The following is a 14,106-nucleotide window of genomic DNA, read 5'->3' as shown; positions in this document are numbered from 1 at the left end:
AGAGATGGAGGAGGAGGAAGAAGGGTGGGAAGAGTTGAGAATCATGAGGAAATAGAAAAAGGTGGAGGAGATGGAGAAGTGAGGAGGTTATAACCGAGTGACCAGGTGTGTTAAGTTGGAAAGCTGCTGTCACTTTATCCTGTGTTTTTTTGTCCCTCAGCAGAGTCAGAGACAGAGAGACAGAGAGACAGTCACATCACATCACTTACGCTCCTCTCTTGCTTGTCCATTTGTATTTACGTTTGTGACTATGCTGATGGATGTACAGTGTGCGGCCTACACACTCACACACAGAGCAGTCATGTGTCTTGCCTCTGAGGGATGGTTGTCAAGGTGATGTATAATGGTCCGATCAACCTCAGCATCATCACTGCGGAGACCCTGAAGAAAATCAGTTTCAACCAATCACAGTGTCTCACTTTGTGCTGTTATGCTGTGAAAATCTTTGTCCTGTGTGTTTTTAAATATGTGCTGTTGTAGGCAAGTCCTAATCAATTAGCCACCAGCTGCTCCACAATCATTAAACTGCACTTCAACCATAAACTGCTTCAAAAGTGCCACTATCACCTGGCACCAGCTGATATTTACTTGGTAATTTCTGTCATCCGTGTGAGAAATGAGATGAACTTCACATTTAAAGTGTAATTCCCTGTTTTTTCATGTGATATTCAGATGGCCTCGGTGCTAATGAAAGATACGGTTACTGCCAGACAAACATCTGCAAAATGACATCCACTACATCTAATGCAGGATGAATGGCAGTCATGAGGACAACAGACGCATTTTGCTTCATGATCAGTTCACGCTAAATAAAGTTTTGCAGCAACTTTGGTGTTTAGATTTTGTCCAAAATGTGAAACATGTCACGGTTGCTCCTGTGACTCTCATTCTTTAAGCATGCCGGGAGCTGAAATTAGGGAAATTGAATTTGTAGGGTTATTACCAGAAAGTAGAGCCATTCATTCCAGTTTTACATGGATTTAAAACTACCTCAAGGTTAAAACATTGACTAAACATCTGTATGTGTGTATTGGAGTTGCTAAAATGGCTGAATAATAACATGCCATCAATGTTGGGTGACAGCCTTTAGTATCTCCAGTTTCATCCATTTTATTGGCCAGTAGCCTACAGACAGATTCATTCAGTCAATTCATAGAAATTTGGATGAGCTAGAGAGTGACACGCATTTTATATTTTACAGCACATTTACATATAGCGTGTTTAACTTAGCTCTGTAAAAGGCTTATTATCAACACATGGGAGTACTGTATGTTTGATTTTTTAAGTTAAAATCTGATACACTATGTTTTGACACACACTGTATGGATACACCACTTTATCCTGTGTTTACTTGTTGATTCACCTCTGTAACAATGTAAGATTTGAATTAGATTAAGACAGAATACTAATTCCAGTATTTTCCTCACTAATTTAAGGATAAAAGTCATCACAAAATGATCACACCCTCTGATTTTTAACTTTGTGCTCAGAGGACACCAGTGCTGAGCAGAGTTTATAGGCTGGTGGTTACTGCACTCTGCTGGTCAGTATGTGGAAGTGGATGGTGGCTAAGTATTTTTGTGTATGTGTACCTAAAAAGTAAGGATTTTTATCTTCCTCTTGTCCCACAATGCCCTTTATCGATATGTTTATGCAAATAAATGTGACAAAAATAAATTCTCATTCCTCTTATTCTGTGATTCATCAATTCTGCATCTATCCTATTTATCTTTCTGTCACATGCTGAATGACAAAAAAAAGATCAAGGCCACACAATAAGTGGTTATTTTGGTCAGAGAAGGAGAAAGTCAGAGAATTAAAAAGAAAATGACTGCCTTCTCAATCTCCTCAATGAAGGTTATTTATTTGAAAGAAAGAAACAGAGGAGCGAGAGCTAAAAGAGGGAGCAATAAGAAAGGGAAACAAAGAGAAAGAGAGATGATAGACAATTAAAGTCAAATTATGGAAGCCTGCCAAGTACATTAGCTGCCAAAGCTGATAATTAATCATCATTGTGCGGCTTGTCAACGGGTAACATTCACATTTGTAATTGAGACAAATTGATAACCAGCAGGGCATTTAAACTGTGTGTGTGTGTGTGTGTGTGTCTGAGCATGCTTTTATATTCTCATTAATTAATGAAAGTGGAGAATCGAGGATAAACAGTGACTACTTTTCATTCCAAGTGAACATCACAGCAGCTGATTTCTCGTTAACCAGAGAGGAGAAAATAATCTGTGAAATGAGCCGCAGTGTGTGTTGCAGCTAAAATCTTCTCATTTCATACAATGTAAGTTATACGTATACTGAACTGAATCTGGAAACATTTCCCTGTGCTGAGTCACATGTTTACAGTTGCTTATATGCTATTAGAAAAAAAATGTGGTATTGGCTACAGTAGCTGCATGGTATTTGTATTTTAAATCTTCTCAAATGTTGATATCCCCTGTATACAGTCTGTCTACGGACAGCCAGAATAATAGTATGCTTTCTAATGGATACACATACAATATATGGATGTTAATGTGGACATGCATGGATAATCTGTAGGTATGTAGTTATAAGGACCTCTTTATGTAACAGCTTGCATGTTATTTTGTGTGTGTTACATGGTACTCCATGTTAACCAGTGTTTTCCTAGTGTCTACATAACTGTTAATTTTTAGTTTCTGCTCATTATGTCATATTCTAACAAAATTGTATGTTAATGAATAGATTCAGCTGCACACAAGCAGCCTCCTTTAGAGGAAAATTAAATTAAATTGTATGAAGCATTTCTGTCCATAATCAGATTTGTGTACCGATCCACAAACTAATGGACCCTTCACTGAGAACAAACTCTACTACACAGGACTCCAATAAATAACGGCTTTTAAATTTGGTGCAAAAAGGGTGTAAAAACATTAATAGAAAATGTGCCAATCAAACTTGATCTGTTTTCATTTAACACATTCTGTGTATATCTGTAAGTTGTTTGAGTCGGTGTGTTTTGAGAAACTGAGTTACACAGCCGTATCTTGTTCTGGTTTGGTCATCATGGAGGTAATAAAGACACACTTAAAATAATTTGTTTAAAAAACTTACAGAAGTAGATTCCTGGATGATTTATGATGTCAAATAAATGTAGTGGATTAAAAACTACAATTCTGCCTCTGAAATGTGCCAGTGTTTGAGTAAAAATATAAAGTAGCATCAAATTCAGTATTCAAGTGAAGTACATGTGCCTCAGAACTGTAGGCTACTTTAGTACAGTACCTGAGTAAATATACTTAATTGCTTTCCACCACTGAACGATTACCAGTATGACACCAGTGGCTAAACTGGGAGACAAAAGGACATTTGAACTGTGTCAGCTGAAAAAACAAACAAAACATTATCAGCAGTCCAGAAAGGCAGTAGGCTAGGGCAGCAGTGGTAGTGCAGTGCAGGTAATAGCAGATGTAGTAATGTGGTCAAATCCATTGTAGTAGTTTCAATCATTTGACATAACTGTAGTAGCAGTAGTAATAATAAAAGTAGATACAGTAAAAGCAATATATTTAGTGGTAGTGGTAATAGCAACACCACAACCTTATAGTAATGATAATATATCATTTTAGTAGCTGGAATAGTAAAAGTTGTATTTAAGTATCTTAATAATCATGAACCGTATGAACGCTTGACAAAGATCTCATTTTACGCATGCGCAACGCGCCACTGAAGGAAATAGTGTGAGAAGCCAGTGAAGTGGGTCGGGGCACGGCACGATATCTGAGATTTGACTCTGACTTGATCCGTGTTCTAGTTCCGAGGATGTAAGGCTACAGCTTGCGGACAAGAAGTTTCTTTCACCATGCCTTTTTGTTAACAGCTGGTGAAATTTACGAGGATAATCCAGGAGGCAGGGATCTTCACAGCCCCACCGCTGGCCCCGTCGGCACGGTAACTTGGTACAGAGGCAGGGCTATCCTGCTAGCTGACACACCAGCTAACCCCAGGTAGCGTAAAATTTTAGCTTTTTATATAACTTTAATTAGTTTGCCATTTTAAACTACATAGCAATCTCTTACCAGCCAATGTTTTTCACCGTTGCATATAATTATTTTGCTACTAAGCTAGCTATCAAACGAAGTGGTCAACAAATGATTGTGCTGCGGAACTGGCCATGATAAACAAACACGCCTGCTAACCTCGTAGTAGCATGCTACGTTAGCTAGTTCGCTATCAACAATCAGCGCTAGCTGATGTTTTGAGTAGCAGGTAGCTAGCAAATCCGATGTCAATTGAGTTTTAATAAAAACGCAAATTTCCTGTTAGGCTCTTCAAAATAAAACCACACGTGATTATTTTTCAAAGTAAACATCTTAATTGCCATCACAGACTAAAATGACTTTCAAAAGGCAGTTTGCACAAGTTATCTGATGTCAAAGTGTTTTGGTGTTAGATATTAGATGTCTTAAATATAAAGTCGTCAGCTGTCGCGGTTCATTTTCCTAATTCACGTTTCAAGGGGGTTTGCCTTTACAGTTTCACCTTTTATTTTGCAGACAAGAAGTGTCTACTTCCGATTAGCATCGCCCGTTTGCAGTAACTTCATGTAGCTTTCCTGAACTAACGGCAGCCAGAGTGGCGCCGCTAGCTAGCTAAGAGAGGCAAGCGAGCACAACTACTTAAACTTTATTTTTACCCTAGAATAAACAGTTCCGCGTTTTTCTGAACTCAATTGCAAATGTACAAAAATTGCTGTCGTCATGTCATTAGGTCGTTGGTGAGCTAGCGTTATCATTATGCAGCCCACAACTTAAAAACTAGAACGTTATATTTTCTGGTACATGCCTTCTGCCAGCCACCCAGACTCATAACAGAAACATTGTGTGTTTATCGGTTTTCGCTGTAAAAATAATCTGTCTCCCGGATTTGCTCACTACAGGACAATGGTACCACGGCAATAACTGACAACCAATATTCAAAATAAATAAACTAAAATAAAAACAGAGGTACATACAGCCTATTTCTTCGTGGTCAGTTCTACACAGTTGCCAGTTCATTAGATACACTTAGCTACAATTTATGTCATCTAATACTACAGCACTGCAATAAAAACAAAAAACATTTTCATCAACTTGCATGTTATCCACTCTTTTCAGATCTTTTCACCTTTCCGCTTCATGCCGAGAGGTTTGTGGTCACAGATCTGCCTCAACTACAGCTGAATTTGCTTTTCATCAGCCCTGTGAAGATTGTCTCAGCTTCGACTTCCTGATTATGTGAAACTGTGTCAACAACATACATATTCTCAGAAAGTGCAGTCAGAGACAGAAGTCAAGATGTCCATCACCAACACACCTACCAGCAACGATGCCTGCCTGAGCATCGTGCACAGCCTGATGTGTCACCGCCAGGGTGGTGAGAGTGAGACGTTTGCCAAGCGGGCCATCGAGAGCCTGGTGAAGAAGCTGAAGGAAAAAAAAGATGAGCTGGACTCCCTCATCACAGCTATCACCACCAATGGGGCCCATCCCAGCAAGTGTGTGACCATTCAGAGGACACTTGATGGACGGCTGCAGGTAGGACGATACGGTTGTCAGGATCATTCATTCAATACAGACAGATACATAATTATGAAGGGCGTTTCTACTCTTAGCATTAGTATTTATTAGATTTGACCCAGGTAAACAATACATCGTGTACAGTAAACTATCCAGCCATCAGAGTCAATTGCACATCAATAAAGTTATATTTAAACAAAAACATAAAATAACATTGAGCCTCATTCCAATTTTTGTTTGATTCACAAATTTAAACAAAACCCATGACAATCAACATAACTTCTAGATTTGCAACTAATGACTATTTTCATTATAGATGAATCTGTATATTATTTTTGTTATAAAATAGTGAAGAATTTAAGTTTTGTTAAGTTGTGCTGTCGACCAAAGTAGTTTTGGAGCCATTTTTTTGTTTTTGGAAAACAACCTGTGTTCAGATAATTAACTTAACACTATGTTTGACCTCAGCTGTAAGGACAGTGAGTTCACAAATGAATTCACTCTGTTTTCCTGTATTCTTTCTCTGTGTTGTTGATGTTGTTGTCCTCAGGTGGCTGGACGTAAAGGGTTCCCTCATGTAATCTATGCCCGGCTGTGGCGGTGGCCTGACCTGCATAAGAATGAACTGAAGCACGTCAAATACTGCCAGTTTGCCTTTGACCTTAAGTGTGACAATGTGTGTGTCAACCCCTATCACTATGAGAGAGTGGTGTCTCCTGGCATAGGTGAGTAGCAGGAGGGTTACCGTTGGAAAAAAGCGTCAAAGTTTCAGTTCTCTGTTTGTTATAGCGTACTGAAGTCAACTAAGACCAAAAACTGCCTTTAAAGGAGGAAATTAAGTGTTTTAGCAATTGTTCCAAGATACCATTTGTTTTAGTTAGACCAACCCACAGTCCCGTTCCTTGGTCCACAGATTTGTCAGGACTGACACTGACCAGTTCTGGACCCAGCTCAGCACTGATCGTTAAGGATGAGTACGATTTTGATGGACCGCAGAGTCTGCCCTCCATCGAGGGAGGGCACTCCATCCAGACCATCCAGCACCCCCCGTCTGGCAGCCGTCCGGCCCCCTCTGAACCGTTTGCGACCCCGAACCTGCTCCCGCCTGCTGAGGCCTCCACCTCTGCCTCAACGGCATCCTTCCCTGCCATTGCTGCTGGATCAGGCAGTAAGATACAGTTGTAAAATATTCCTATGTGTATGCTTGTTTGTCAGTCTGTCCTTGTCTATGTGTGTGTTTGCACATGTCATATGTGTCTGTAACTGACAGTTAAAGTCACATTTTAAATTTGGGACTTTATAGAGGGAATGGTTTTGGACATGTTCACTTTAAATCAATAATATTTAATGCATTTTCTGCTTCTGTTTTGTGAATTTTCTGCTTCTGTTTTGTGAATTGTTTGTACTCTTTGTCGATCTATCTGAGGATCTCTGACTTCCGTTCTGCTTTTCTCCTCAGGTGCCAGCTCAACCTGGTCTAGGAACAGCAGCTTTACCCCCAACATACCCCACCACACCAACGGTCATCTACAGCACCACCCTCCTATGCCACATCCGACACACTACTGTAAGTACGCACTGTTAATGCAGCTGGAAGTTAGTCTGCGGACAAAATCACATACTTGAATTATATTTTTTGCAAAGTGGGTGATTGCTGCTATAATACTCTCTCTGTTTCTCTCAGGGCCAGTGCATAATGAGCTTGCCTTTCAGCCTCCTATATCCAATCATCCAGGTGAGAACACACAACCCACAAGTAACTCTGGACAGAATTTTCAGGCCTCATATTTTAGAAAACTTGTGAATAGATTTGACCACTAGTACATCTTTCTTTGCATTTTTTTCTATCCACACTTGAAATATTCAGAGTACTTCCTTTGTTAGCTGTTATTCATTCTTGCTGAAGTTAGTGTTGCCCCTTTTAACTGCCTCTAAAAGTTTTAGACTAGATTGGATATAAAGTCGTGTTTCTGTACTCACTTTGATACTTTGATTGCCTCTGCGTTGACTTCAGATTTACCTTTATGCATGCAGTGCTGAAACAGTCAGTTTTCTAAATTACTGCAGTTGTTAGTATTTTAGTTTTAATTATATTTGAATTAAACAAATTGATTCAAAATATCATTGTTGATTAATGGTTTTAGTAATTTATCAAATGAAAATATCAAACATGTAGTCATTACTAAATGAGAAGTGTTGCTTGGTTTTCTTAATTTTATTTTGTAATTTGTAACTTGAAAACAAAAGTCACAAACGTTTACTAATGTTGCCTTGACGAGGAGCAAGGGGCAGCATTGCTGTTTGTTTCCATTTATGACTTCAGGTTCTACCTTCTGTTTCAGCACCTGATTACTGGTGCTCCATTGCCTATTTTGAGATGGACGTTCAAGTCGGGGAGACATTTAAAGTGCCCTCCTCTTGCCCCATCGTGACGGTGGACGGTTATGTTGACCCCTCAGGAGGAGACAGGTTCTGTTTGGGCCAGTTGAGCAACGTACATCGCACTGAGGCTATTGAGAGAGCAAGGTAGGTGACCCAGTTATAGTTAAAATCTTATGATAATGTACTTTATAATAACTTTAGCATTTTAAAGTATGGAAAGAGAGAAATATATAAATATCCCAAACTATTAAGTGAAAATGCATTTCCATATATGTCTTTTGGTTGGAGTATTACTGTATATCCACACATTTGAGACTTGACAGCCTTACCACAGTGTCATTACCATTAACACATCAGTTGAAAGCTCAGAGGTGCGTGTTGTTTCAACACAACAGTTGTAAGAATCACACAACCACACCTTCTTTACCCTTCCTTTTTATTACTTCCTGTTTATTTGAAAATAGCCTATAGATTTTCTTTTTACTACTCGCTGTAGAACAGTGTTTCATGTGCAGCCCCCCATATAGTTCTTATCTTATTCTACCAGCATGTTCACAAGAATGCACATGCACACAAGCACGAGAAACGCATATTAAAATTCAGCATATGCTGGGCCTTAGGAATACAGGCTCTGTGCTTAGGTGAGAATCGTTTAATGTAAACAAAACCTTTTCTTTTTTTTTTACAATGAAAACCCTATTTCCTTTATTCCCTACTGTCCTCTTTACTCTCTCCCAGGCTTCACATTGGCAAAGGAGTTCAGCTGGAGTGTAAGGGCGAGGGAGATGTGTGGGTGCGATGCCTCAGTGACCACGCAGTGTTTGTTCAGAGTTACTACCTGGACAGAGAGGCGGGCCGAGCCCCCGGAGACGCTGTTCACAAAATCTACCCCAGCGCATACATCAAGGTAGGGACATGGGTCATTGGACTGTAAACAGAGGACATCGCTCGAGGTTGACATTTCATAAAATGGTCTTTTTCCTCTTTGGGAAACTGCTGAGTGCAAGCAGCAAACATCTCCTCAAGCATTCTTCCTTTTATTGACATTGGTTTTATACAGTATTTGTGTGTATTTAGGGGGCTAGTTGCTTCTGAATGTACATTACTTAAAGTCTCTTCTCTCCTGCCAGGTGTTTGACCTTCGTCAGTGCCACAGACAGATGCAACAGCAGGCTGCTACGGCTCAAGCAGCGGCTGCAGCCCAAGCAGCGGCTGTGGCTGGAAATATACCTGGACCTGGATCAGTAGGAGGGATAGCTCCAGCTATTAGTAAGATACTGTTACTGCAAATACAGATGCACATCAACATATGGAGGCATTGGGTCCAGATGTCAATAAGGCTTATGATGCATGTTTAATGTAAATTGTACTGCCATTGAGACTTTTTTTTTTTTTCTTGATTGATTGATTGACGTACCTGATTTTTAGGTTTAGCATATAGTGTTTGCCTCGAAGTTGTTACTAACATACTTACAACATAGACTAGACTGCATCTATTTTCATCAATTCATCTGCCAATAATTTTCTTGATTGAATAATCATATGGTCTTTTAAATATTCTGAAAATACTGAAAAATGCCTAGTTAAGCACTAGTTAATAGGAATCATTTGAAATAACAGTTTTTGGAGTCTTGGTTTAATATAATTTACTTTGAATAAATAGCACATCTGGTTTTGACCTTATTGCGACTCCCTCTCCTCCCGTCCTCTCAGGCCTGTCAGCAGCAGCCGGTATTGGGGTAGACGACCTCCGGAGGCTGTGTATTCTCAGGATGAGTTTTGTTAAGGGCTGGGGGCCTGACTACCCCCGCCAGAGCATCAAGGAGACCCCCTGCTGGATCGAGATCCACCTGCACAGAGCTCTACAGTTACTGGATGAGGTTCTGCATACTATGCCTATAGCAGACCCACAACCTCTGGACTAAGATCTTTGTAACTGCAGTGTCACACTGCAACATACAGTGGCAAATGAAAAGTCTTCCTCAGTGGACTGTTTAGCGCAGAGAAGTCAGTGACACAGCTGTGACACTGAAGCAGAAAAATACTTTCAGGTGTGATTGAGGCACCTTTGTGCACTGTGGCCCCTACTTTTGCTTTTTTTTAAAGTAAGAGTGACACTAAAATGAGCCAAAGCCATATATTAAAGATATATTTCTCTATATTTTTGATAGATGGCTTTGATTTGTGATGACTGGAAGGGTGAACTGTAGGACTAGAAAAAGACGTCACAGATAATTACAGTTATAAAGCACCACAACATGCACATAGATGACCTGCAGATCCCATGAAACTGGAATGTACACCGACTACTTGGCGTCCACAACTACCAACGGACTCACTGATTCACTGAACAATACAAGAACATCTGAGTGCTGCTGGTTTTCTATTGTGTCAGTTTTCATTCAAGCTTTTGCGGACTGCTTTTACACCTGGGATGACGAACATGTTCAGTCAGGCTGAATAGAAAAGCAGCAGCACTCTGCACCGCGAGGATCACTGCTCCAGAGTGTTGAGGACCAGGCAGCTCAATCAGATCATACTAGACATTCACAGCCATCCACAAATATCACAGAGAATGAGATGACATGCACCATGCCTAAAGCAGACCCTTTGAACTGAAACCAGGTCAAGTCTGTGGACTGCTCTAGGTCAGGTATTGTCAAACTACAGGTTTGGAAAACTGGTTGTGAGCCTGGTGGGTGTCCAATGACAAATACTTTTTCCCCTTTCTCATTTTTTGAAGATTGTGGACTAAAGGTAGAGAGCCTTGGGTGAGGTTTTGGACCAGGCAATAATGTCCTTCTCTACACATGACAGCTACACTAATGCAGGTTTGCTGGGGTGTTACTGTTAAATTGCCCATTGATGATCCGATATATCTGTTTTCACTGACTTACTATGATTATATCATTTCTTCACTCACTCAAAGTGACGACAAGATGCTCATTTAAGTGATCATTCATCATTGGTCACTCTCCACCGCGGTCGCCTCCCATCTGTTTCAGGTATGGTTACAGTTTTGGGAAACGCCCTCTTTTATGCTGCCACAAAGCATGAATCTCATACACCTTCTGTGAACTGCTGACAGCAAAAACAGCTGGGATGCTTTTGGTTCAATAAGACTGAAGTAAGACAGCAGAGAAGAGGCAGACAGTTGACAGGTGACTGAGATTCAAGCAGTACAAGGAACAGGGTTTATCAATGTTTTGGCAAACCAAAGTACTAATTGCTCAGAAACAATACTGTAAGTCTAGTATGAGACGTCCAGTCAGCTGCTGGACTTGGCCCCAGTTACATTAATTTGGAGGTTTCTTTATTTTGAACGTTAAAGTTGATTGTTTTTTTTATCCATCTGAATTTTATCAATTTTTATCTCCGACAGTCTCTCCACTCTAGTTGAGAATCGTTGTACTTAAATATCTTATGACTTGCAGCCCACTTATATACTACTTGATCCAGGTCTCTTGTGTATAGTTTACTGACAAAGATAAGAGAATTTAAGACGGTTTCCCAGCAATATTGATATATTTTCTTGGTTTTATTTTGTTACTTTTATTAATTGATTTGTATTATATTTTTAGCACTTTACTTTTGTTTTTTTTCTTGTTTTTAATTCAATAACCTTTATTTTGAGGTGGGTGTCCTGCGATATGACTGAGGGAGTGAATAGGTAGGTTTATATTTTATGTAGGCTTGTGAGCAGAGGCAACATTGTGATGCATTTGAATTGAAAACATATGTAACACTAAGACATCCTCTTAAAATCTGATTTGGCCCTTTCACTCTATAGGCATTTACACACATCTGTAGGGTTTCTTTTGGCTGTTCTGAGTTGCAGTCTCTTCTTTTTGATTGCAGTTTTTATTTCTTTTTAATCCATGTAAATATCTTTGTTTTTGAAATGCATGTCAATGTTTGCATGAATTTTAATAGCAAATAGACTCCTTTATCCCTACCCCCTTTTTAAAATAGAGTACTTCACTTGCCCTGCATTACACAGGGAAACTGGGCTATCTGAGGAGAGTAGAAACCAGCACCTGCTGTATACTGCTGTGTTGTGTGTTGCTGGTTTATGAGAACAGCATCAAAGGCACACAGAGGGAAACTACATAGTCATAACTGATGTAAATGATCCAATTTAATTATATAAACTCATCATTTTAGCAGTGAAGCTCCTAGAGAAGGAAACTTCTCTCCCAAGACCTAATTTTGTATAAATACAGTAACTCCGTCAGTCATTAATATGCAGCCTCTTTTTGGAAGTAAAATGAGTACAAGCATGATATATGATAGATGTTGATAAAGGTGACGGTAGTTTGAGGCACAGAAATAATTTAATTTCAACAAGTCCCCTCCCCTCCTCTCTGCCCCACGCTGCATGTGATGCATTCTGTTACTCTGTTTTTAAAGGCATTTGTTATAGATTACACACACACATTGATTAGGAATACAAATCTATTTTACTCACCTTATGTTGAGACTCACAAATGTTCATGTTCATGCTTGTTGTTTTTCCACACCAAACTGCCATACAGTATGTTCTTTCTGGTCATCTGTTAACTATATGACAAGAAGTACTTTAAATCAATTTGTCTTTATGTGTCTGAACAGGTGTGTTATTTTTTTGAACAATGCTGTCGTGGTGGGTTACAGGTGAAATGGAAAAAGACTAATTAGATTTGTTCAAGGTTTGGTTGAAATTTGGGGTCTATTTGTCACAGGAAATTATCCACTTTGCTATCCAATTGCCCCCCCCCCCCCCCCCCCATCCCATCTTTGATTATTTCACTATAATTTGAATAGCATTGTTACAAAAACAGTTTGTCCTACATCAGGGATTAAAAAGACTCCAACTTTGGGATTATTTACATAATTATGCATCCGATTGATCAAATGGCAGGAAACAGGATATTTTATGATTATATGTTACTGAAAGAAACTGATGCAGAAGTCTGTCTGGAGAAATAATCTGTTATATTCTGTTGTGCTTTAAGGTGGACAGATGTTTTTATATTACTTGCAGTTATTATAGGAGCCTCAAGACACCGCACAGAGTTGGTGTTGACTACTATGACAGATTGCAGATATAAATTTTACCTGTATTTCTTATGTGAGAGTCTGTAATTAAACATGGAGTGATATTCTCTACGTGGTGGTTGTATTTGATGTAAGAACCCTGCACACACACACAGGTGTTATTCTGATTACACCCTCGCTCAGGTTGAAGCTGGGTGGAGCTATGCTGGGAATGCATAAGTCACCAAACCTTTCTCAAAGCAGACATTTTGACACATAACAGGAAAAGCATGTGTAAATGTGTGAAAGCAAGTGCAAGTTAGGGGAGGCCCTGGTGTTATGCATGCTGGCTCACTGGGACACTTATTTTGTTGTCATGAATGAGAAAGGTGTCAATTGTCTTGCCTCAACAAGTACAGAAGGAGAGCAGGGCAGATGTCAGTCATGCACGGTGTGTTCACGCCTACACTGGCCAGAGAAGAGGTCTGATCAGGAGCCAAACTGAAATCACCTGTGTGGGTGAGTGTAGCGCCTGCATATCAGTCCATCAGAGTAGACTTTGACCAAATTCTTTTAGCTGTACAATATCATCACATTGGATTAAAAACAAGTAAAGACAGTCCGAAATCAGCAACATACTGTGAAAAGCTAACACTATCTCTATGGTAAACCCACACAGGTGATTCACTTATTTTGGTTGCTTGTGGGCGTGTGTACAGGCTGTTTGCCATCTCCCCTCACTCTCCTGTTGGCTGTGTTGCACCTTTATCATATGCCCTTCCACAGAAGACATTTTAATGTGTCATAGTAGAAAGGTAATAAAATAAAAAGGTAAATAATATTGGTGATAGCTGAATTCCATTTAGCTGCTTCAGTTTCAGGGTCCTGGTATTGGGCTTTGCTGGGACACTTGAATAAAGCAGAGCCATTATTAGTAACACGTGTACTTTGATTGCTTATTACAAGTCAAAATGTCTGCTGAGGAAAAAGGCCTTTGTTGGACATGAGCGTCATTCCAGCACGGCTTCACCCACCTACAACCTGAGCTGAGGTCTAATCAGCCACAATTGAAAACACCTGTGTGTGTTGGGCCTTTAATGACAGACTTTGGCAGATTAGTCTTACATATGTGGTGGTGTCTATATGTGGTTCTGTATTAGTGAAACATGTAAAATTATGG

The 14,106-nt window shown here is 39.7% G+C and overlaps 1 protein-coding gene across 1 annotated transcript; it reads left to right on the top strand.

The window, feature by feature from the left end:
- The first annotated feature begins 3,916 nt into the window (after positions 1-3,916).
- LOC139283667 (mothers against decapentaplegic homolog 4) lies at positions 3,917-10,336 on the top strand. Its single transcript, XM_070903685.1, has 10 exons — positions 3,917-3,977; positions 5,127-5,546; positions 6,079-6,253; positions 6,442-6,696; positions 6,988-7,095; positions 7,213-7,263; positions 7,871-8,054; positions 8,649-8,817; positions 9,041-9,179; positions 9,624-10,336. The coding sequence occupies exons 2-10, from the start codon at positions 5,307-5,309 to the stop codon at positions 9,833-9,835; spliced, it is 1,533 nt and encodes a 510-aa protein (XP_070759786.1). The 5' UTR covers positions 3,917-3,977; positions 5,127-5,306; the 3' UTR covers positions 9,836-10,336.
- The last annotated feature ends 3,770 nt before the right edge of the window (positions 10,337-14,106 follow it).

Source organism: Enoplosus armatus, chromosome 4, assembly GCF_043641665.1.
Source record: "Enoplosus armatus isolate fEnoArm2 chromosome 4, fEnoArm2.hap1, whole genome shotgun sequence".
NCBI classification, from domain to species: Eukaryota; Metazoa; Chordata; class Actinopteri; order Centrarchiformes; family Enoplosidae; genus Enoplosus; species Enoplosus armatus.
The sequence above is the reverse complement of the archived record's forward strand: the minus strand, read 5'-3'. Positions and strand labels throughout refer to the sequence as shown.

Bases quoted from the DNA above. Each gene is read 5' to 3' on its own strand.
- LOC139283667 (XM_070903685.1), top strand. From the start codon at position 5,307: ATGTCCATCACCAACACACCTACCAGCAACGATGCCTGCCTGAGCATC. The intron at 5,547-6,078 runs GTAGGACGATAC...TGTTGTCCTCAG, and splicing joins CACTTGATGGACGGCTGCAG to GTGGCTGGACGTAAAGGGTT. The intron at 8,818-9,040 runs GTAGGGACATGG...CTCTCCTGCCAG, and splicing joins ACCCCAGCGCATACATCAAG to GTGTTTGACCTTCGTCAGTG.